General features: G+C 42.9%; 1 protein-coding gene across 9 annotated transcripts in view; it reads right to left on the bottom strand.

The window, feature by feature from the left end:
• The window catches only part of RREB1 (ras responsive element binding protein 1), a 138,375-nt gene that overhangs the window by 49,168 nt on the left and 63,704 nt on the right, over positions 1 to 25,503 (bottom strand). For 7 of the 9 annotated variants that reach the window (XM_036444037.2, XM_036444034.2, XM_036444033.2 and 4 more), the window contains exons 2-5: positions 24,742 to 24,859; positions 20,029 to 20,976; positions 14,894 to 14,983; positions 13,764 to 13,927 (exon numbers count right to left, since the gene is read on the bottom strand). In XM_036444037.2, coding sequence (XP_036299930.1) covers positions 13,764 to 13,927; positions 14,894 to 14,983; positions 20,029 to 20,199 — 425 coding nt within the window. In that variant the 5' untranslated portion in view covers positions 20,200 to 20,976; positions 24,742 to 24,859. Of the gene's footprint in view, positions 1 to 13,763; positions 13,928 to 14,893; positions 14,984 to 20,028; positions 20,977 to 24,741; positions 24,860 to 25,503 lie in introns of those variants that run through there. The other 2 variants (XM_036444038.2, XM_036444040.2) reach the window with 2 other exon arrangements.

Genomic DNA, 25,503 nt, shown 5'->3' with positions numbered 1-25,503 from the left:
GTTTAGAATCAGTACACTTTAAACCCTCATGTACTATTTTTCCTAGTTTTGCTAAATTTTTCATTTGTTGTAACATGCTTCTGACACTATCTGGCTCCCTGGATACATTCTAATAATACCCACAAACATACACAGTATACATTGCCATATAAAATCACAAATTCTTAAAAAACAAACAAAAGGCCACAGAGGTAAAGAGAACCCTCTCATCCGTGCAGAGATGGCAGGGTCTTGCCTGGCCTTCCCTGCGCTAATCCTGAGCAATAATAAGTAGGAGGTTGCCACTTTCCTTTAGCTATTTCTGGGAGCTTCCCCAGACCATGCTCCTTCCCCAGGCTATGCTGCCTCCATTTCTCCCACCTTCCCATGCAGCTGGCGTCCCAATTCCACACTCAGAGCTGGCCGTGCAGCAGGACTCAGGACCCGGGGTCTCAGTGAGAAAGCCATCGTCCCTAAGGGAAGCCAGCACCACCCCCTCCGCCGGAGCGTGCTTCGGTGGCAAACAGCTACCGAACGACAGTTAGGCCAACCCCCAAACCTCAGCCTCATGGCAGGATGGAAATGCTGACGTCACTGAGACCTTTTCTCACTCCAGCCCGGAGGGAATCAGCTTTGGCTTTTTTAAGATGGCAGAAGCCAGTTCTTCACATCCTCTTTCTTCTTGCAGAGGAGGAAGAGATGATTATCGCCACAATAAGGTGGTGCCAAGTCACTGTTTGCTGCTGCTCAGCCGCTTCCAGAAGAGGAACAAGTAGTGCTTAGGATGGTCCTTCTCGATGGCCTGCCGCCGCCTGGAGAATGGGGGGTGTGGGCGCTGGGAGCAGGGAGGAGTGAGGGAAAAGGAGTCACCACCACTATGGGGACGCCATGTCATATTATGAGGGGCTGAGAGAAAGAGCAGAGAAGGAATGGGACACCAACAATTCATCTCTGAGAGAGAAATCATGGAAATGCCACCTGTGAGCGCCAGCCAGCGAGAGCCCGTGCGTGAGGGCGGCAGTGCAGGCGCCTTGCACCTGCGGGATTACGGAGGCACACGCTGGCCACAGGTGACACAGCACCAGGTGATGTGCTGCAGGGAGACGAGCACGCGGTTCCAGCACAGGGAGCCTGGGGGAGAAGGAGCCAGAAAGAAGGGGCCAAGGTTCGCTTCAGATCTTAGCTGGACCCCCGAACATTGCAGACCTCAGTGCGCCCACCTGTAGCACTAGAACAATCCCTTTGAAGAGTTAAGTGCTGACACCACATGTCAATGAACCCCATTTAAGGAAATACAAAATCTCTCTCCACTGAAAGCCAACAAGCTCTCCATCAACCGGGCGTCTTGGAGGATGCCAGAGGCGACAGACCTATGGACGCAACGCACACGCCCAAGAGGAGGCTGAGGAGGACCCAACACGCTGCACATGTATCCTAACATTTCTGTGCTGCTGGTTTACTCTTTAGTAGAGGGTGGGGGCAGATTTTGTTGCTAATCACCTTCCTTAACAAATCAGAAAAACGTTGACAGTGAGTGGGCACGTTTAGATGTTTGCTAGCACCAGCTTGTTCAGCCCAAACAGGTTGGGCAGGTTGAATATTTAAACAAAGGCGGAAAAATGCAAGGCATAAAGCAGGACGTGCTGTGGTGGGACTGCGGCCAGCACCTGCAGGTTTAAGTCTGCGATCTGACGCAGGTGACCAGGCTCACCGCCGCCCCCCCCCCCCTCCTCCTCCCCCTCCCCCTCCCTCTACTCCTCCTCCCCCTCCCCCTCCCCTCCCCCTTCTCCTCCTCCTCCTCCCCCTCCTCCTCCTCCTCTCCCCCTCCCCCTCCTCCTCCCTCTCCTCCTCCTCCTCCCCCTCCTCCTCCTCCTCCTTCCCCCCCCCCTTCCTCCTCCTCTCTTTAATACCATTGTATTATAATACTAGATGGGACACACTCAGGATCTGTTCAAAGTTGTCAAGACAGCAGAGAGGGCATGGTGGGAGAGGAGAACAGGGCACCCCAGAGCAGCGGCCAGCTCTCCACTCCTCCTCCTATCCCCGGCAAACACATACCTTCCCTTCTGTGACCTAATTTCTAGCTCTCACAAATGCCAGGCTGTTCAAGTGTGGGCAAGCAAAGGTGCTCCAGACTGCGATGCCATTCATCAGTCTTACTTGGTACAACTGAACTTTTGAAATATTTCAACAAGATATGTCAAAACCACCATACTGCCTGCATGCAAGAGAACATTTTTTCTGCATCTGCTTAATCTCCAAAACAAATGAATAGACAATCATCGGCTCTGCCAAACAGAAGAGAACCTAAATTATAAATATCAGCATCCAGCCAGCCAAGTGATAATCAACTATTTAATTATGAAGCAGATCGTAAATTCAAGAATCAGTTTTAGATGAAAAAGGCTTCCCCGGTGTCCGGAGCTTGTTTATGAGAAAGCCCTTTGGCATAACAACCCCCCAGAAAAAATGCAGAGTCAAAAGTGAGCACATTTTTAAAATATCCTTTTAAAAAAATACCCAAATTATTTCGACTGTTAAGGAATACTGAAAAAAAAACAAACAAAAAACTAAGGAAAATATTTTAGAAAATGTCAGCAAATACAATAAGAATCTGCACAGGAGACTATCAACTAAAATGCGTCAACTGACAGCTCTGCTATTTTCTTATGCTTTTTATCTTATGTGAATAATACAATCCTGCAGCAAATCTCTCTGACCAGTCCTTATTTCTAAGTTGAGGTATAATGGACATACATTATATTAGTTTCAGGTGTGCAAGGTCACAATTCCCTGTTTCCACTGACCTGTTCTTTTTCTCAGGGAATAATGATAGCTTCCTGAGCTGTGACGATTTCTAAGATGTAAAGAATTCTGAAAGGGACCACAAATGCTCACCTGTTGGCATACATGCTAATCCACATGAGAAATGTAAAAAACACCTCAAAACAAGAAATCCCTCCAAAAGGCATTCGAACAGTACAGATCTGCACACTTTGGTAAAATAAATTTAGGCTTAAAGCACACAGCTACTTTACAAAACACCGTCTCAGACTGCTGGGTTCTTAGAACACGGCCTACAGACCCTCCAGGTTGAAGGGTACACAGAGTCTACTTCCTTGGTGTGTAACTACATTGCTTACCAGCATGCAGAAGGCACTGATGGGTTAAGTTTTCCTAAGGGAGATGGGAAAGGAAGGGAATTATAATCTGTTGAACATCTTACGAGAACCTGAGGCTTGGGCATATATCGCAGCATTTAATTCTCACAACAACAAACTCTGTGAGCAAAATGTGGCCCTGCGGAAGGTGAAGAAAGGAAGGCTCCCTTTGCCACCTTGGAGCATCGTTGCAGGCCCTCCCCGGAGAGGAAGGAAGCGCTCTGAGGACACAGAGGCCGCCTCCATTAAACCACTACTGAAGCTAGAACCAGAGCAAACAGGTTTCAATTCCAGTCAATGAGATGTAAAGAAAGGCTAACAACGTTTAAAAATAATCAAACAGCCTAGAATTATTTTTTTCTAGTTAAAAAGAAAAAGTTTAAACACTTATTAAAGAAATGTTTTTAAACTGTATCTAAATTGTGTCTATTTCAGTGCACAGAGCACTAAATGCACAGAAACTGCCTGGATGCCCAGCACACTACTAAGCACTCACTAAGCACCACCTCGTCAGGGTTGTATGTCCAGGCCAGTTCGCAGGGTTGGGCTGTGTCTGTAGCATCAACACCTCATGTGCACAGCCCTCAACCATCTGTGCAGAGCTGCACACGTGGTCTCAGAGCACTGGCCACGGTCAGTGGACGAAATGTGCCAAGGCCTCTGAGCAGTCACAAAATGTATTTTCTCCCCGTGTTGTAGGTAACTGAAATGTTATTATACAATCATTTCCCCTTTTAAACAGGTACTTCAAAGGAAGGAAGCAAATGCTCATATTGTCCTGGGTTGGGTGGCACACAGATTTTTATCCTGAAAACAATTTCTTCCCATGTGAACTAGCACACCTTCCTTCCCTCACAGGAGTTTGTCAGGGGAGCAGGACCTGGTGACTGAGACCTGTTTCAAGACGGAGCTAGCTGACTCGAGTGGTCACCTCCACTCCCGAGAGGCAGGCGAGCACTACAGCGGGATACAGCGTGTCTTTAGAAATCCGATATTACCACGACACAAGTTCACAGGGCTTCCTCCTGCTGGGCTCTGAGGGTAAAGAAGCGACTATCCCCTTCCAAGACACTGCCCTGCCTCTGCTCCTGTCCTTTAATGCTGGCCACCTGTTCAAATACCCGCGTTGGACTGTGCGTGCCAAGGCTGGCTCCGCCTGTGCACTGGAGAGTGGCGCTAAATCCAGAGCCTTCGTGGTCTCATTTGTCACAAGCGGGTCGCATTTCTGTGCAGCGAATGTTTCTTCCAGCACGGCAGGGACACACAAGCCTCTGCTCCTGGAGACTGTCCACTACCCAACGGCATCCTCAGGCCTGTGCTCCTGCACTCAGCAACAGACAAAGCCACGGCTGCCGCAGAGGAGAGCCCGTGGCAAACAGCTAGAGGAAGTGCCAGCGGTCTCCTCCCTCATCGTCACCCTCACAGCGCCACAGCAGAAATGAGAGCACATCCCTGCTCCCCAGAGGATACATGGAGGAGTGAGTTAGGAAAGTTTGTTCCTGCCAGGGACTTTAGCGTGTTCTTACCGTAACATACTCCATAGCGTAAGTCTACAGTTTGTAAAACAAGGAGCAAAGTGGGAGTTAATTTCCTGTTTTTCCCAAGGCAATTACAGTTTGCAAAAAAAAAAAACAAATAAAAAACACCCATTGCAGAGATAGGATTTCTTCCAAACGAGGTCTGTTTCAATCCTCTCTTTTCAAGTATCATTACTTCTTCAAAGCTCTGCAGCCTCGCATTTTCCGAAAACTTCTGCAAATCATAAAGCTCCATGCCATTTTTCCTACATCCAGCTCTCCCAAGGGCGTGCCCTGGCTCAGTTTCCCAAGTTTGTTTTGGAAGACAAGCACCACTCAGTCCAAGTTTTCAACGTGGGAGAAACAGATAAAGAGTTCTGGGAAGTTAAAGCTGGAGCTGCAGTGATGTTTCCATGATACATATTTTGTACTTGATGGCAACCTGCTATTCCGATCTAAGCTGTGGTTAGATTTGGGATAAAGAATTTTCAAACCTCAAAAACACAAAAATCCGCAGACAGGGAAGTGGCAACTTGAAATACTGTACCAGATATGGTAATAAATTGAGATGGTCTCTTCCCCAACCTTCTTCAAAATGAGCTCGAATTTACATTGACTCTAGTCTTCTTAGTTAGTAAATATACATTTACTTTTAAAATATTTAAATTTATTTACTACAATTAAATTATAAGTTATGGGCTTTATCAGAGCTTACAATGCAACTGTCAACATGATTAACATAACTTAATATGCTACCTGATTCTGTGAAGTTTATTTTCTTTTACTAATAATTCTGTTAGGATGATTATGTGCTGATGGCCCTCTTATAAAACTAAGATACAAGAAACTACAAAAAGACTGACCCGTGCCCTGGCTGGGTAGTTTAGTCAGAGCACCATCCTGAGATGCCAAGGTTGTGGGTTTGACATACAAGAATCAACCAATGAATGCATAAATAAGTGGAACAACAAATCAATCCTCCTTCCTCCTCCTCCTCCTTCCTTCCTTCCTTCCTTCCTTCCTTCCTTCCTTCCTTCCTTCCCTCTCTCCCTCCCCTCCCTCCCTCCCTCCCTCTCTCTTCCTCTCTTTTCTTCTCTCTCTCTCTCTCCTCCCTTCCTTCCTCTCTAAAATCAATTTAAGAAAAAGATAAAAGACTGACTGCATAAACAAAGATAACTAACATATCCTCATAAAATGACTAAAAGAAATAAAAGTGAGTTGTTCTATATAAAAGTGGGTGATTACGACGAGTACATCAATATTAGTTTAGAATAACCTGAACCTGAAAGGATGGCGGTCTTGGGGTAAGATGCAGAGCGAGCTCCCGAGTGTTGCAGCAACACAGGTCTGGGTGGAGCCCAGACCTGTCTCCCACAGCAGCTGCTCACAGTAAACACCAGCAGGCAAGGCCGACCTGGAGGAATGTGCGCACGGAGATACGTGTCACATGTGCATGTGCTGATGACCTTCAGAACGGGGGAGGGGTGTGCAGGAGGCTGGGGCAGGTGAACTACGTGCTCCTAAACCAGCCTAATGGAACTGAGCCTCAGAGAAATGCATCTTCAAATCCATACAGAGGGAATCCTCGGCACTCAGAGCAAGGGAAGCGCTAGCCCCACCGCCCAGCATGGGCTCCGGAGCCCCGAAGGCAGCTCTCGCTCTACTCAGTCCTGCTGGTCCTCAGACCTCAGGCGGTAGAACCAACAGAAGGAACACGAGAACAAGAACTCTGGTCTTCAGCACAAAATTCATAGTCCACTGACTTCCTTCTGTGCTTTCAAAATCAAGCCAGGATGCAGCTCATCAGTTTGAGTTTCCACGCCTGTTTCATTCCTGCACACATGTCCCGGGACAGCTCTGGCCCGTGATTAATGTAACACAGGTATGTGCTTAGGAGAGATCTCAGCTCGATTCTGGAACAGATCCACCGGGACAAATAAATCTAACTACTCTCTCCGGCACATTTTTGTAGCTGTTTTCACACTTTTAGAATTTTTCCCCCAAAAGTACAGTTTCACCAACAAATGAAGATGGTAATGATTATGATTGATTACCAAAAAAACAAATATTCTTTTAACCCATTATCTGCAATTTTCTGCAGAGAACATAAAATAAATATTGTGTGATAAGCTCAAATATGCTAAGTAATTGCTGTTATTGAAATTACAGATTTCATATAGCAAGAAGCAAAGCAAAGACAAAACCACCTCTGTTTATTCTCTGGCATTCCATGAATGCTTACTGGTGCATTTTCCCTCAGTGGCACAAACAACATTAGTGGCCATTTATTATAAGTACTATTTAACAAACGTCATCCTAAGTGTTCTGCATGCGTTAGTTTATGAATCCCCACAATGTTCCCAGGTTAGGACAGATATCACTGCCTTCTACGAATGAAGTAACTAAGACACAGAGAGGGTCCAATAACTTGTCCAGGGTCACACAGCTAAGAGTGGCACACCACCCACAGATTATCACAAGGCCTTCAGTGCTGACAATACAAACTCAGAAACACACCCCTATCAGAGACATTTCCATAGTACACTGCAGGCCTTCAGAATGCTATCACAAACATTATGACATTTTTTAGCACAAGTTCTAAATAAGGTTTTACTATGGCATTTTGTTAAAGTATGGAAAAATTAAGCAATTGCTACAAAGTTCTGCAGAATTAGGACTAGCACTTGGTCCCCAACAATTAGTCCTCTCCTCCAAACCAAGAAGATGCACAAGTAAAATCAGCACAGAACCCCAAATTACACAAACATACATCTCTAGGGTCTTGTTTAAAAAATATTTATAAACAGTAATTTACCAACAACTCCAACCTATGCTATTCATAAATGAGAAATGTATATTAAGATAATATCAAGGGCTGTGCTATAAAAAATTCAAAATCATTTTTAAGTCTATCCATGTACTAGTATATCCAAACAATACAACACACAAAAACTTATGGGATGTAACTAAAGCAATGTTTAAAGGGAAATTTATAGCTGTAAATGCCTATGTTAAAAATAAGAAGTTCTCAAATTAAAAACCTTATCTTCTCTACCTTAAAGCATCGGGAAAAGAGCAAACTAAACCTGAAATAAGCAGAGGAAAATAATGTTTACAGTAAAAAATTAATAAAATAGAACACAGAAAAGGAAGAGAAAAATCAATAAAACCAAAAGTCATTTCTTTGAAAAGACCAATAATGTTGACAACTGTTGAGCTAGACTAAAGAAAAAAAAAAAATAGAAAAGGCCGCAACAGATTTGGCTCAGTGGCAAGAGCGTCGGCCTGCGGACTGAAAGGTCCCAAGTTCGATTCTGGTCAAGGGCATGTACCTTGGTTGCTGGACAATCCCCAGTTGGGGGTGTGTAGGAGGCAGCTGATCGATGTTTCTCTCTCTTCGATGTTTCTAACTCTCTATCCCTATCTCTTCCTCTCTGTAAAAAAAAATCAATAAAATATATTTTTAAAAAATAAATTAAAAAGACTCAAATTACCCTATATAATAAAATCCTAACGTGCTTATGTGTCTGGTCATCCAATGACCAGTCAACTGTTCAACCAATAAAGTGCTAATGATATGCTAAGGCTGCTCAACCACTCACTATGACGTGCACTGACCACCAGGGAGAAGACAGTTGACTGGTCGACCAGTCTCTAGGACATGCACTGACAACAAGAGGCAGACACTAGGACCGGTCCAACTGATCAGGACAGAGTGAGATGGGCCAGACACGCCCAGGAGCCCTCCTGAGGTCCCTCCCCAGCCCAATCACTCACTGGTGAAGTCCCTTGGCCTGGCCTGCACCCTCTCGCAATCTGGGACCCCTCAGGGGATGTTGGAGAGCTGGTTTGGGCCTGATCCCGCAGGCCACTCCCCTTGGGAGGGTACCAGACAGACTCAGGGCAAGTGCTGCTGCAGCAGCACAAGCCTCTCACAATCGGGACCGACTGGAATGAGCCCATGGCAGGCACCGAGGGCCAGCATGAGCGAGAGCAGCAAGTAGAAACTGAGCTGATCCCCACAGGCCACCCAAAGGAGCCCCAACCATGCACGAATTTGTGCATCAGGACACTAGTTAAAATAATCAATGAAAGACGATACAATGCCACTCATTTCACAGAACAAAAAACATTATGGAGGGATACCATGAACAACTGTATGCAAACCAATTAGATAACTTATAGAAAAGACACCAACTACTGGAACCAACTCAAGAAAAAATAGAAAATGTGAACAGACCTATCACAAGAAATTGAATTAGTAATTTAAAAACTGCTCAGAAAGAAAAGCCCATATGACTTCATTGGCAAATTTCACCAAGTATTTCAAGACTTAATACCAAATCTTCAGAAAGTCTTTGAAAAAAGAAACAGAATAGGAGGAAATATATTCCGACTCACTCTATGAGGCTTGTACAAAAAACAGATAAGGGCATCATAAGAAAAGAATGCTACAGACCAGTATCTTTCATAAATACTGGCAAAAAATTCTAGCAAATCAAATCCATCAATATATGAAAATAATTACAAATTGTGACCAAGTGGTATTTATCCCAGGAATAAAGTTAGTTTAACACCAAAGCTTGACCATCTCAGTAAGATGCAGAAAAAGCATTTGACAAAATCCAACACTCGTTCATGATAAAAACACTCAGCATACCATAAAAAGAAAGAAACATCAAACTGATTAAAGGGCATTTATGAAAAACCCCACAACTACCATTATATTTAATGAGAAAAGACTGAATACTTTCTTCCTAAAATCAGCAATAAGACAATGATGTCCATTCTCTCCACCTATTTTTAACAAACATTGTGCTGGAGGATCTAGTGAGGGCTAACAGGCAAGACAAATAAAAGGCATCCAGATTAGTTTCAAAGGAAGAAGTAAACGATCTCTATTTGCAGACGACATGAGCTTGTATACAGAAAACCTAAGGAATTCACTATTAGAGTAAATCAGCAAAATTGTAGAAAATGAGAACAATATAAAGTTCGACCTGTATTTTCATACACTAGCAACGCACAATCAAACAATGAAATTAGCCCAGCAGGTGGGGCTCAGTGGTTGAGTGTCGACCTAAGAACCAAGAGGTCACTGGTTCAATTCCCAGTCAAGGCACAGGCCTGGGTTTGCTCAATCCCCAGTGGGGTGGTGCAAGCAGGAGGCAGCCAATTGATGTTTCTCTTGCATCGATGTTTCTCTCTCTCTATCCCTTTCCCTTCCTCTCTCTCTAAAAAAATCAATAAAAAACATATTTAAAAAATGAAATTAAAAAAACAATTCCACTTACAATACCACCAAAAAGAATAAAGCTTAGGAATAAATTTAACAAAATATAAAAACTTGATAAATAGTTGAAAGAAATCTAGTAATATCTACATAAATGAAAAATATTCCATGATTAAAAATTTAATATGGTGGCAATGTCCCCAAATTGATCCTCACATTTTTCAATCCCTGTAATTATTTCAGCTGCCTTTTTTGAAAACAAACACCTGATAAGCTAGTCCTAAAATTCATATAGAAATGCAAGCTACTCAGAATAGCCAAAACAATCTTGAAAAAAATTCTAAGTTAGAGGATCCATACCTCTCGATTTCAAAACTTACTAAAAAGAGACAGTAATTAATATGTTAGCCTCAGGGAAGACATAGAGATCAAGGGAATAGAACTGCGAGTACAGAAATTCTTATTTTAACTCTTACACTTCTATCTATGATCTAGTATGTAACTCACACCTATTCCATTTCACACCTATTAAGATAGCTATAATGAAAAAGACAGAGACAGATAGTAACAAGTGTTCACAAAGATACGGAAAAATTGGAACCCTCATCTACTGCTGGTAGGAATATAAAATGATGCTACAGCTGCTTTAGGAAATAGTGGGATAGTTCCTCAAAATGTTAAACATGGAGTTACCACATGACTCAGTAATTCCACTCCTAAGTATATACTCAGGAGAAATAAACACATGCATCCACACGAAAAACTGTTCAATAATGTTCATAGCAGGATTATTCATAATAGCCAAAAAATGGAAATGACTCAATTGCCCACCAACTGAAGAGATAAGTAAAATGTGGTACCCACATAATGGGCTATCATCTGACAACAAAAAAGAATGAAGTACTGACACATGCTACATACAACACACAGCAATCTTGAAAACATGATGCTAAGTGGAAGCAGCCAGTCACAGAAGACCATAATTATATAATTCCATTTATATAAACTGTCCAGAATATGAAAGTCCAAAGACAGAAAGTAGATGAGTATTTTCCTAGGGCTGGAGGGTGGGAAGTAATGAGTGAGAAATTATTGTTTATAGTTATAGGTTTCTTTTGGCGGTGATGAAAATATCATAAAATTGATTATAGTGCCAAAACCGGTTTGGCTCAGTGGATGGAGCGCCGGTCTGTGGACTGAAGGGTCCCATGTTTGATTTCGGTCATTGGTTGCGGGCACATCCCCGGTGAGGGGTGTGCAGGAGGCAGCTGGTCGATGTTTCTCTCTTATTGATGTTTCTAGCTCCTGTCCCTCTCCCTTCCTTTCTGTAAAAAATCAATAAAGTGTATTTTTTTAAAAATTGATTATAGTAATGTCTGCATGAATTTTGTGAATATACTAAACCCATTGAATTGCATACTTTAGGTGAGAAAAAGGTAATGAATAGTACATAAATTATATATCATAAAGATGTAAACAAATAAATAGAAATTGTTTAGTCCACTGCTAGATGTACAGTGCACTATAAATTTAGTTAGAATTAATTACAAAATGCAATGTCAGAGACATCACTATAAAAGGCAGGAAGTATGCCTTTCTATAGGCATATTTAACATGTGTCATATTCAATCATAGTTATTGTCTCAAAATAGAAATTTTTTAAATTAGGCGTGATTGGGCCTAAGACGAGAGATGGCTCATGGAGTGTCATAAGCAATAAGGAGCCAGGCTAAGGCAGCCAGGAGGACGGAATGCGCCCCAGTGCCCGCTGCCAAGTTAGAGCTGGGGGTCGCCCTGAGCAGGAGGTTCAGTAGGAGGAAGCAGGGGAACTGCCCCAGAGGGGACTCCAGGCAACACCACCTCCAGGCCCAGATTTTAAGAGGGTGAAGGTATGAGGAGACCTTTTTGGGAGGTCTGAGGTAGACAGGAGCTGCAGGCAAAACAAAACTAAACGGCAAAAAGAAGGCATGTCATACCAAACAGGCTGATATGGAGACAAAAAAGCCAAAAGCTAAGAGGTAATATATATTTTAAAATAGCAACAGTATTCACTTCCTTCTTTATACCCAAAAGTTCTACGAGAAGAGAAGCAAAGAGAGAAAACTGAACTTTGTATAGGGGGGAAAAAGTAAAACACTTTGTAAAAATTCTTTAAAATACTGATAACTTTCAGAGTTATACTAGATTCTAACTTCTAGTGCAGACTGAGAAATTCCTAGGCTTTAAATTATTGTGGTATTACTTAGAAATGCAAAAACAGACATGCGCTAAACTCTATTTCCTATTCCTCATCTTAGTACAAACTGACATGGATGATATTAAAACCTTGTGTTAAAGAGGAGGTAACTGAGGTACATAGGTTAAGTAAGTTGCTCAAGAAAGGCTTAAGTGGCAGAGTTGAAATTTGAAATCAGGTGCCTAATTTCAAAATCCAGAAATTTACCATTATGCTTGTATGTCCCAAGTATACCACCATCAGTGGTTCATGAAATGATTTTAGGTGGAATTAACGGGACCCTCTCATATTAGTATTTATATATAATAAAACATCAATTTCACAACAATTATACAAAGCCTTCTTTTGAAATAATTATGAAAAACAAGATGTTGATCAACTTTTAAAAAGAAAGCAGTATGCCCTCGCTGGTTTGGCTCAAGGCATGGAGGGTTAGTCTTCAGACTGAAGGATCCCGAGTTCAGTTTCAGTGATGGGCACACACCTCAGTTGCAGGCTCCATCCCTGGCCCTGGCTGGGGCATAGGTGGGAGGCAACCAATTGATGTGCATCTCTCACCTCGATGATGTTTCTCTCTCCCCCTCTCCCTTCCACTCTCTAAAAATCAATAGAAAAATATCTTCGGTGAGGCTTAACCCCCCACCCCACCCCCAAAAAAGAAAGCCTAGAAGAAAATACAGAAAAATAAAAATAGCCTGATTTTCTGAGAAAGTAAAATTTTGAATCCCTTAAAAAAAAAATCTTCCTAGAATTATAATGTTCCTAAAATGTTTGTGCTAAAACAAAAACATTTAAAAAGTCTGTTCTGCCCTAGCTGGTGCTGCTCAGTGGTTAAGAACATGGGCGCCAGGTTCAATCTCTGGCCTCAGCTTGGGTGCTTTTGGGAGGCAACCCATCATATGTCTCTCTCACATCAAAGTCTCCCCCCCACCTCTCTCCACCTCCTCCCTTTTACCTTCCCTTTCACTATCTAAAACTCAATGGAAAAAATATCCTTGGGTGAGGATTAACAACAAGAAGTCTATTCTAACCCTTCAAAACACATGTAATAATTCTATAAAGTATATTTCCCATTGGCTTACACCACAGAATTTCAATATGCCTACCACTGAGCTCCCTCCCATTTCTGAGTGAGCCTCTCTCCGTCAGAAGCAAATTCCTGACATTTATCAGATTTTCTGTTTCTTCTTTTACTCTCTCTTACCCTAAAGCTCCAGGACCGGGCAACTTAACCATTTATTCAAAGGTCCCAGAAATTTTTCGTAAGAAAAACACCTGCAGGAAACCTACAATGCATATGCAACTAGTTTTAAAAAGGCAAAGGTTACTGTGCTATTCCTTGAGGGTTCCTCTGTATCTGATAAGCTGCCCACCTCTGGCACCCAAACAAAGAAATTGCAATTGGCAAAGGGGAAGGACTGTGTTTCACCCTAATCCCCAAAGGCCAAAGACCTAGCCCAGGTACTTCTGTTTCCCACGATGAGACACCTCTAATGCTCCGGAGATAGCATGCACAAGCAAAAACCATCTCTAGCTTTTCCACACAGTGAACAGCATTCAGACCTCTTAATGTTTTTGGCAACTCATCTCTCTGATGATGGCTAAGAGGCCACCAGGCCACAGTGGCCCTCACCCACCTGTGCATGTTCCCATTGGTGGTGAAAGACTGGCCACACACAGTGCACTTGTAAGGCCTCTCGCCAGAGTGCACCAGCATGTGGCGGTCCAGGGAGCTGGCCGAGCTCAGGGACTTCCCGCAGATGCTGCACGAATGGTCTGCCCCGCCGGTGTCTGTGTTGTGCTGTAGAAAGCAATCACCACAGTGGTCACTTAAGATGGGTCAAAACTCAGTAATGCAAATTCAGGGCTTTGTAAAGCTTCTCAGCTATTTTTTTCCTGTTACATTTTAAATATCTTCCTGAATGTCAAGACTGATCAGCAACACAGGCAAATAAATATTCTGTATGATCTTCTATTTCCATGTTTTGATTTTGAAAAATACTTCTGCAAGGCTCAGAGAGAGATGGAATCTTTGAAGGTCTTTCTTGGAGACACACTGAATGAACTGACCACAATAACACGAACAGGAAGACTGTCAGCTCTACAGCAAACAGGTGAACTGTCGTCCTCACATTGTCAGTGTCCATTTTTCAAGTCTAAGGACTCAGTCCTGCTGCCACGGAAGAACTGAAATCTGCACAGCTGAGAGAGGACTGGCCTCTGAAACATGTTAAGAAGGAACATTTCCATTCAAACCCAAATTAGTAAATGATGATATTATTTAGTACCACACTCTAATTTTAATAATGTCACTAGAGACATCAATACTTTGTCATGACCCAGTTATAGCAGATGAGGGAGAAGGAAAACTCTCATACTAAAGAGGAAAAACCAAATGAGATCCCAAATCAAGTCAATGCCCTGCTGCATGACATAAGGCTGGAACAATATATATAAAAAGCAGGGTGTACTACAATTTCCTGTTCTGTAAGGGGTCTGGTTCATGCTGAGGAGCCACATACCATGCAGTCTTCTGCTACCTGTGGTCAGTGAACTCAGTATTTGCTAAATTCTGAAAAGGAATTCTATGTTGACTGGGGACTTTGTCACAATAACACACACAAAAATTATTTCATAACTACCTTGCAAAATAACTGAAATATTAAACAGAAATTAAACTCAGTCACAATTCATACACTTATACTAAATCACCTGGTCCTCTCTTAATGAAGAATGATTTAAAACAAATATGAAAGCAGCAGCAAACCTGACGAATGTGCATAGTTAACTGGTGCTGAGTAGTGCAAATCTTCTCACACAGGGGACAGTTGTAGGAAGACTTCTCTTCTTTCATTTCCTGAAAAGACATAATAAAAAGGAGAATTAATTGCACCTCACAGTAAACTGGTGCCTCTTCTGTCTGCCATGAGCACCTGTGTCTCATGAGCCGTAGCAATGAGACAGCTAAGAGGATGGGCTCTGGAGCCTGTCTGGTATGCGCTTGGACAAGTCACGGTCCTGTTGGTCCTCAGTTTCCTCATTTGTAAAATGGGAAAGTAACAGCATCTACCACATCACATCGTGATGAGTATTAATTCAGCTGACATACATAAAATACTGGACTAGTGCCTGGCACAGGGTAAGTGCTCAATAAATATTAGTATTCTTATTAGACATATACCACTTAATTAATCATCAGTGATGGCGAAAAATTAAGCATTAAGTCTCAGCAGAGCTAGAAAAGGAATACATTTCTCCCTAAGTCTGACCAAGGCTCCAGCCACTCTTTCCCACCTGTTCTGGGGGCTCCCAAGGATTCATGAGAGGTAATGAAGTTCTCATGACAAAAACCTACCTCCTAATGGTGGAAGGCCTCCGGGCCCAGCTGTGTGCCCAACAGGTACCAACCTGGCCCTTTTACTCCCTGCTAACACCTGCTTGACACCGCTCATAAATAGTAAATAAGAATGAGAATGCTGTGATAGTGACTAAAGATCCAAAGTGAGGACTGCCACAGAGGCAACAAAAGAATAAGCTCACTATTTGGACAAGCAGCTCATTTATGTTCCCTCAAAACACACAAGACAGGACAAGCTTCCTTGAAGAAATATATTTTACCTTTTTAAGGAAAATGACAAGCTCCTTTACTACTTACACATCTCCTTTCAAAATAATTCCCGGAGCTTTGTCATGGACGTGCCTATCACAGCCTTCTGACCACACACTCCCTGAGCACCCCAGGTCTGTCCTCATCCCCAAAACTAACGGGATCAAGGCCTGGATGCCATTCTCAGGAATGTGGAATTGAGATGCTTAGAGACTACGATCCATGGGTTTCCAAAGACCAGCAGAACGGCCTGGGAGCTTTCTGAGATTGCTAGATCAGACTCACGACAGATTGAGTCAGAATTACTGGGATAATGGGAGCTGAACCCCAGGATCTGTTTCACAGGCTCCCAGGAGATGTTGGTTATATGCCCAGATGTGGGATTGACTAAGTTACTAAGTTAGGTGATCAGCAGCACGTGAATTGAAAGTGTATGTAGGGTTGGGGCCAGACCCAGCAGCATGGCGAGCCCCCGCCACGACATGCAGCTGGGAAGACGTCTGTGCTAATGGAGCGGGAGACCAAGCAGCCTGTGAAAGAGGGCTGGACCCTTGGGCATTTTCAATAGACCTTTTTTTCCTTGTGCTCATTTGAGTCAGTTTCTATTCCTCACAAATAACACTAATTATTGAACACTTACCATGTGCTAAACTCTGTACATATAAAAATATCAGGTGTTTTTTTTTCCTCCACCACTAAAGAAAATAGCTACTATTATGGACTCTATTTTCTGAATGAGGAAACTGGGGTACAGAGGCAAGTAACCTGCCCCAAATCAATGAACTATTAGATAGATCAAGAATTAAAACTCAGGCCAGCTGCTCGACAGCCCATGCCCTAAACCTGATCCCCAACCCCTAAAAAAAAAAAAAGATGAGCTCCAAGGCACAGAAAAGAAACACCATTGAGGCTGGCTTATGAGAGATGATGAAAATATAAGCCACCCTAAAGACTATAAAAACAGATGCACCATAAACCAGACAGGGTGGAGTGCATGCATGATGTCTACTGCATAACTGCCTTCAGTGGTTGTCTCTCTCTCTTCGTAGACTAGCAGGCTTTGTTTTAAGCAACACAGTTATCCCCCCCTTATCTGCAGTTTCGCTTTCCATGGTTTTTAGGTACCCATGGTCAACCACGGTCCAAAAATATTAAACGGAAAATTTCCAAAACAGACCATCCATATGTTTAAATTTCCTGCCGTTGAGTGGTATGACGAAATCTCATGCCATCCTGCCCTCTGCTGGGACCTGCATCTCTTTGTCCAGCATCCCTGTGCTGCATACACTGTCACTCACTGGCTGTCTTGGGTATCCGAATGACTGTTGAGTATTGTAGTGCTTGTGTTCAGGTTGCCCTTATTTTACTTAGTGATGGCCCCACAATGCAAGAGTAGTGATGCTGGCAGTCGAATGTGCCAAAGAGAAGCCAAAAGTGCTTCCTTACGTGAAAAGGTTTGTATGTAGAGGGAAAGGCACAGTATATATGGGGCTCGGCACCACCTACAGTTTCAGGCATCCATGGGAGTCTTGAAAAGCAGCGCCTGTGGGTAAGTCACCTTTTCTAGTCTGTGGCACTGGGTCTGAGACCTCGGTATGTTATATATTTTTCACTCTCAAATTAAAAAAAAATAATCACAGCTATCAATTCCAAGGAAGGTGATTAACCCAGAGATAGTAAAAAGCCTACCAGCCCAGCGACTTGCACTCCTCACAGGGATGGGTGTCCTACCTTCTCAGCCCACTGCTACTGCTCTCAAAATGGAGCTGGCCAGAACCACCAAACGGAAAAACCAAAAACAAAAGTAGTAATAACAAAATATGAGCACTTGCAATCATAATGAGAAATGCCTCACAGCCAGGCCAAAACCCAGTCTTGGGTCTTTTCAATGAATTATTATATTAGCAATAAAATATATTAAACGTCTTTTAGAGGAAGATTATCAGTAGAATGTAAATACATATTAAATAGCCAAGTCTCCAAGAGATCAGCTCCTTGAAGCGGGAAATGAAAAAAAGAAAAGAAATCACCTTTCATTCACCTTGAGGGAGCAGCAGCTCATGGGCTACCTGGCACTGCCTCTGGGGCTTATCATGAACTCGGGCCAAACGTGCTCTGAGCCTGGCAGGGGCATGCTGCAGCCTGTGACTCCGGCCCACAAAATCCACGGTGCTCTGGGAGAAGGCAGGCTGTGAGCTCTGATTTAGTTTTTAATAGAAAAGGCAGCATCATGATGCTGGAAGAAGCCCTACCGGAGAATTCTGAAACCAGTTATTGGGCCACACCGGTGGAAAGAGCACACTTCCTGAGCTGACAGATAAAATTAGCAGCGAATGTGATAACTAACCATTCCATAGCAAAACGCTCTGGCACCGTGCCAGTGTCCGGCTGGGGCTAATCTGCCCTGGGACTTGGTGCTATCGCCCATGGGACTCCTCCCAGGCTCCCTCGCAGCCCTCCCCGCCCACTCCCAGGTGAGGATGAAGCGTTCTCTCTCCCCACTGCATTCTGTTTGTTTTTCTCCCGGTGCACTGTCTTTCCCTTTTCACCTCTGGCCCAGACCTCCCCTTCAAAAACTGAGCCAGTGCCCCAAAGAACCCAAGGAACCCTGGAGGCATAGGAGGTAGATGAAAAATAGCCGAGGCACACACCTGTCCCATTTCCTGCACCACCCTTACACGGTCACTCCCAATCACCACCCAGGGACTGAAGAGCTGTGTGTCCCCTCCTATGGCTCTCCCTATGGTCTCTGAATCACTGGGGAAGGACTGGAGCCTGCACTTGTGCCAACTCTGCCTGAGCAGGGCGTGCCGGCTCTTTAAAAAGGAGGTGATCCCTACCTACCACTTTCCCCTGTCGACAGTGAAGGAAGAGAAGACAGTGGCCTTATCTACCTCATTCATCCTGAAATGCCTGGTATCATGGTGCAGTACCTGGCTGGAATTAGGATCTGGCATATACCATGAACCGAGTGTAGGGATGGAGAGACGAACGAACAGATGGATGGACAGACAGTCATGTGAGAGTGAAAATAAACCTTTTCTTCCCAGAGCTAGCACTCCTTCTTGACTCAGGCCGCAGTCATGCAGGCTGAGTATTTTCTCAAGGACCCATAGGAAGAGAGGCACGCAGAGACAGGGAAAAAAAGAGAGAAAAAGGTATCAATGCTCCAACCCTGAAACACTGTTTAATTCTGCCAAGTGCTCAGCCTTGAGAAAGGTGTGGAGAAAACAGACTCTCCCACGCTGCTGGAGGGATTCTAGGCTGGTACAACTTTACTGGAGGGAAAGTTATATTGAAAGCCTTAATTAATGTTTTACTTTTAAGAATTGATAGAAAACCATCATAGATGTACTCAGACAATTCTGTATAATAACTGTCACTGTAAGATTGTTAATAAAAAAATTTTAATTTAAAAATTCCCCACAAATTTATTTTCATCTCCATTTCTGGTATCTAGATAAACTAAAGACTTCCTGCTCCCTGGGGGTTTGACATAATCCTATTAAATCCAATAAACCAAAAACTCGATGGGGAGGAGTAGGTTCATATCATATGGATTAGAGAAGAAATGAGAACTGTTTACTCTCTACCTCTCCTTGAGCTTCGTAGAACATGCTGCTAACAGGATAGCAACCACTTTGCAAGTGCCCCCTCTTATGTCAATTAAAAGATCCATCTCATTTCCCAGTGCAGGTGACTGGACTTTGACTGCATCATTAATCCTCCCAATCCCTGCCCACTCATTTACTCTTTCCCTTTTCTCCTGATCCCATGCTTACTACAAGTTCAGAAGGTCTAAATTTCCTCTTATGTGAAATTCTCTGGAGCCAAATTCTGTGCTTTGTCAAGGATGGGAAGCTGGATAGCAGCCCCAGGACAACCAGTTCTTATATGCTCCGTAATCTGAAGACACTTAAAAAAGTAATCAAGGAGGTGGCTTTGGAAACCAGCTGGGTAAAGAAAGGAAGAGCATCACAGCAGAGAACTCAGTTCTTTACCTTGGCCAGCAAAAGAAGAAATCTGGCAATCAAATCTAATTACAGGGCAGAGAATCAGGGCATCTTTACCAATATTGACATCACAGCATAGAAAATTTTCTCCATGAAAAAAAATGGAAATAAACTTTGAAAAGTTTGCACTTGAAAAATGATTACAACCCCTGGGTATGCCTACTTATATCTCAATACACCCATGATCTTATCTGAGCAAGCTGAGCTCAAGGGAACATCCTCCCCCCACGTTCTTAGAGATGGAAGCCGCCAGATGTCACCACCTCGCCCACAGCAGCTTACCTGGTTCCTTCGGCCAATCCGGTTTGGTCCTGGCGGCTTCATAGGGGACTTGATACTCTGGGGGCTCCCGCCATTCTCTGCAACCTTCCCTACACTCATTACTGCTGACATCATGGTGTTGACGGAAGACAGGTCTGAACCTTCCAAGCCAATGGGCGAACTTGACGTCATTGGGACAAGGGTTTAAGCTTCTAAGAAGCCTCTGCCATAAAACTGAAAATCGGAAATTGCTGATATGATCATTGGGAATTGAGGCTTCTGTCAGAGCTAGGTGGCACTGGCCATGGCTACCACAACTTAAGTCAGGCCAAAATAGCTAAGACCCTCTGTCTTCAGTTCAAGCTGAACGCACACCCATAACGACATAAGTTTTCATCTTAATGAAGTGTTGTCATATCAAAGAATAACCTTACTTTCTTTCACAGTGTATGTCACTAACACAACTCCCAAAGCCACCTGAGGCAGGTCTCTTTGCCAACACTAATCTTTCATTAGGCAGAGTGACAAAGGCTGAACCAATGATTAGGAAGCCCAGGGAGCTGCCATTTGACCAGCACCTTCCCAGTAACCTTACTGATTTATTACAACAGGGATGTTGTAGACCTGATAATGGAGAACCATCAGGTTTCACTTAACTCGGCTGCCACAAGCCAGTGATTTTAATGGGCCCCACAATTTTATAAGACATTTGAGGCATCAACCCTATCAAAATTATGACCAAATTTCAAATCAGTATAAGAAACACTGCTTCTTAAAAAATACAAATAGGAAATATACTTATACCCCAGAAAATGGACAGAAGAAACCCCAGCCCACTGACAGCTACCTCCATTTCTGTCCCAATTGATAAACTAGGAGATTTTCCCTCGCTATAGCTGTCATCCACGTGGAGCAGGAAACCAGTCTGAGTGTCACTTTTTTCTTCTTCTCTTTGTATATTCGTTGACACTGGAAGGGAAGCAAAGGCAAAAAGATTCAGTGCGTATATTTTCACTTAGTGAAAGAACAAAACTATTTATTTGCTGTAATCTCAGATCACGAAATTCATGAGAACACGGAGCACAAATACTAAGAAGCGATTTCTAAGTCTTATTTTTATTCCAAAACCATATTGTGATTGATATTCCCTACAGTGTTGTCACCTTCACTCCCAACAGACAGAACGATTTTGTGGTATTTTACTTTCTGATGCCCATGCGTGTCTGTGTGTGAGGGTGTATGTGTAACAAATATTCTTTCGGACTCTACCCCTGGCGTCTTTCCCTCGGTCCACTGCATTGCTGCAGAGACAGGGACACACAGGACACTCAGACTCCACTTTGACTCACCTCCCACTTCTACCTAAAACTGAACAAAGACAAGGCAGTTGAGGAATTCACTGAAGGCTCACAGTCCAGAAGGTATTACGAAAGACCTAAAGGAAACCAGGTGATATGAAAAGAATAAACAAAGGGAAAACTGACCCACAGCCACATCAAAACCTACTTCTATAGGCCTTTTCTAGCCACATCCCTTGCCACTGGTATGGTATGGCCAGAAGTAAGTTGACAGGTAAATGAATTCCCTCATTTTATCTGGGAAGGTATTTCGTAGCTGAAGCCTGCCAGTGAGCCACACACCCTGTTCCCCACCCAGTGTGCACCAGTAAACCTGACAAGTCCACAACTGCAGTCAGACATCATGCTCATTATTTCACAGCAAAGTGAATGCTTACGGAGAACACCAGAAAGACCATGGTTTCCTCCTCCAATTTTAGACAATGTGACAGAGGATAGGACAGTGGCAACACCCAAACTACAAGTGAGTCCAGCACCAGAGCAGGAGAGGCCTGGAAATATAACTTTATTAAGTGATACTGCCATGAGCTCAGAAGTCCCAAAGCCAAAATCCTACCAGAAAAGTCAGAGAGGATGTCAGGAACAGTCCTTTTCCTGTCAAGAGACAAAATGTGCCTTCTTATTAACAGACTTTTGAAAATATGAACCTAATGGTTTCCAAATGGTAGGTGAAAGGACTAACTGCAGAAACATACTTCTTAAGACAACTGAGTCAGCCTCGCCCCTCACATATTTTCTCATAGAGGAAAGTGATGGTCAAAATCAAAGGGGGGGAAAAAAGCTGTTGTCTTTCCATGAAGTTTCCCCATGCCAGACCATTTAAACTTAATAAAGGTTGTGCTACAAACTTCCCGTTTTTAACTGCCTTTAAAGCTTATTTGGCATATTTCTCTTTAAGAAAGGACATGTGGCTAAAACCGGCTCCGTGGATAGACTGTCGGCGGCCTACGGACTGAAGGGTCCCGGGTTCGATTCCGGTCAAGGGCACGTACATCGGTTGTGGGCACATCCCCAGTGGGGGGTGTGGAGGAGGCAGGTGAATGATTTATCTCTCTCATCGATATTTCTAACTCTCTATCTCCCTTTCTCTCTGTAAAAAAAAAATCAATAATGAAAAAAAAAAAATATATATATATATATATTTTTTTTTTAAGAAAGGACATGTGAAGGAAGTACACCAAAAAGTGTACTTTTTTTTTTTTTTTTTTTTACTGCTCCCCACTCCAGCCCCTGTGCAATTCTTCTGTAATGGATTCCTAACAACATTATCAACAGTCCCATAAAATTGTAATCAATCAGCATGTAATTATTTTTTTGATTCAGAGAAGTGGACACCTTCAGTACCAAAATCATTTTCATTCTTTTATTTTATTTTTATGGATTTTTATTTATTTCAGAGAAGAAGAGAGTGGGGGAGATAGAAGCATCAATGATAAGAGAGAATCATTGATTGGTTGCCCCTCCCATTAGGGATTGAGCTCGCAACCCAAGCATGTGCCCTGATGGGGAATTACATTGTGATCTCCTGGTTCATAGGTCGATGTTCAACCACTGAGCCATGCCAACCAGACCATCTTCATTTTTTAAAATATACTTCTCCCACAGTTTTATTGTACATCAAATTATAAAATAACTGGCTAGAAGTCTTCTTTACTATAATTATGCCAGTAAAAAAAAAATAACCTTTCTAACAATTTTTAGTATGAGTTTAGAAGATGATCTTGATTTTGTCCTATGACTCAACTTAAAAAAGAAAATGTGGTAAAGTTCACTAAATCTGTAAATAGGTTTGAGTAAACACCTTTAGGACTAAATATAATACTTTAGATTAAAATTAAAATTTAATTTAATTCTACCATTGCATAGGGAAAAAAGTGGAGAGGAGGGAAATACTCAATATGAAATGAACAAAAATATATTCACTAAGCAGAGCCAAATTGCCGGTAAGAATTTTTCTCACAGTCACTATAACATCAAAGACACATTCTTGCAAACGTCCTAAGTGTATTAAATATAGAATACCTAGCAATAGTGAAGAGAGCTAACCAGCATAAAGAGAAAAGTCAAGCAAACTCGTTATTTCTCATTTTGTCCTGACAAGGAGACACTTATTAAATTGATTTCTTCAAGATAAAGTGTGACATAACTCACTGGTGACACCAAGATCATCTACACTTACTTACTTTTCCTGGCTTAAAGGTAATAGCAATTAAAAAAAAAAATAGAGACTGCTTATTTCTTTTCTAAAGGTGCAATTAACAAAACGAAGTTCCCAGCACACGTGTGGAGCCAGTGCACTCTGAAGAGCTGTTTCAGAGGCATCCAAACGAGTCCCCTGGAGCTACTGCAAGGTCTCACTCCAGTTTGTTCTTATACTTGAACTCATCATTGGGACAATGGTGTGAAAGAGGGAAAGAACTTCATTCTGTGATGGGGGAAAACCTACTTTAACATTGAGCTCACCTATGTGCTAATTTAGTCAATTCTACCTACCCCAGCCTGACCCCTCTTATTACTAATCACTTATTAGTAAGAGTAATAACTCAAACTAACATAAACCTACTGATACTTGATCTCTGGGAATGAAAGATGCATTTAAGAGTTTAGCCCAGTCAGCATGGCTCAGTGGTTGAGTGTCAATCTATGAACCAGAAGGTCAGGGCACATGCTCAGATTATGGGCTCAATTCCCAGTATGGGGTATGCAGGAAGCAGCTGATCAATGATTCTCCCCTCATCAATGATATTTCTTTCTCCTTCTCCCTTCCTCTCTGAAATCAATAAAATAAAAAATAAAAAAAAGTTAAAGATCCACTTACAAAGTACATTTTTCTTTATTTATATTTATAGTATTAAAATTTTTATTCTCTCCTTTGTTCCATTTCTATTCCCTGACAGCATCCTGTACATCAGCCCCACCACTGCAAATAATAATAATAATAATAATTATAATAATAATAATAATAATAGAAAGGATTCGGAACCCAGAAGAAATTACTAATCACAGATATGAAAAAAAGTCATCATCTTCATTGTCATGGCCACGTGGATGGGCCTGATATTCCAGTTTTTAACACAAACTGGATTTGGGGGTGTGAATGGAGAAGTGGGAAATGGGATTATGAAGTGTTGTTTTTCTTGTGAGACAAACACTAGGCACCCTTTTGCAGACTTCTCATTCTACACCTCAGGTCCAATGGGTCAAGAAGATGTAGCAGTTCAGCTACAATTTCACTGTGGCTGAGCATCACAGCCTCTGGGAGACCTGGAGAAGGAGAGGTAACTCAAAGGGAACGTGGGGAGGGAGAGGGAGAGAAAGGAAGACTCAACATTCAAAGTTATTGTGACTCAAGGAAAGTCAATAAAGTTTAACCAACCTGTTTTCTTTGTCTTATCAGGCTGGCCCTCCTTACTGAGGAGCTGGTTCTGGCCGGGCCCAGATGTGGGCAGGGTCACCCCTCAAAGCCACCACCTCTGGAGCAGAGTGGGAGCAACCTACAAAATGAGAGAAGGTGACATTACAAGGGAGTCAACACCAGAAGTGGTCCCATCTCTCTATTTCTCCACTTAATACCACCAGGAGTAACAAACTAGAGACAACAAAACGTTTTCCACCCCCTGCCTGCACTTCGTTAGCAAGCTTCCAGCTCCGGGGTGGAATCCACCCAGTCCTCCACTAGCCTCTGAGCAAGAGCCAGTAGGGTCACGCGTGCCTGGGACAGACAGACTCCCACAGCATGCCCCAGCAATGCCACAGACAGCGTCACCAGAGAATGGCCAGGACCACTGACTCCAGGTGGAGCTTCGGGCACCTCAATGGCATGTGAATGCTGATGGATGGCCAGCTGAAAGGGTCGAAGAGAAGGGCGAGGCATCATTAAGTGTTATCAGAAACAGGGAGGAAAAAAGAAGAGCTGAAGAAAGTAAAAAAATAATGGAACTAAACAGTTCCTCAATGTAAGAGAATGGGAGTGATGGGAGAAGTGTCCATAACAGTCCAAATAGGAACAAATGCATATTTTTCTTTTCTGTAGAGTAGATGCAGAAAGCTATTCAAGTTACATGGGCCCTTCAGGAGCTTGAGAGTGTTTGCTCTGGGGACCAAGGGCCTCCAAAGTGTGGCTGGGGAGAAAGCCGTG

Source organism: Pipistrellus kuhlii, unplaced genomic scaffold (assembly GCF_014108245.1).
Source record: "Pipistrellus kuhlii isolate mPipKuh1 unplaced genomic scaffold, mPipKuh1.p scaffold_m20_p_2, whole genome shotgun sequence".
NCBI lineage: Eukaryota > Metazoa > Chordata > Mammalia > Chiroptera > Vespertilionidae > Pipistrellus > Pipistrellus kuhlii.
The sequence above is the reverse complement of the archived record's forward strand: the minus strand, read 5'-3'. Positions and strand labels throughout refer to the sequence as shown.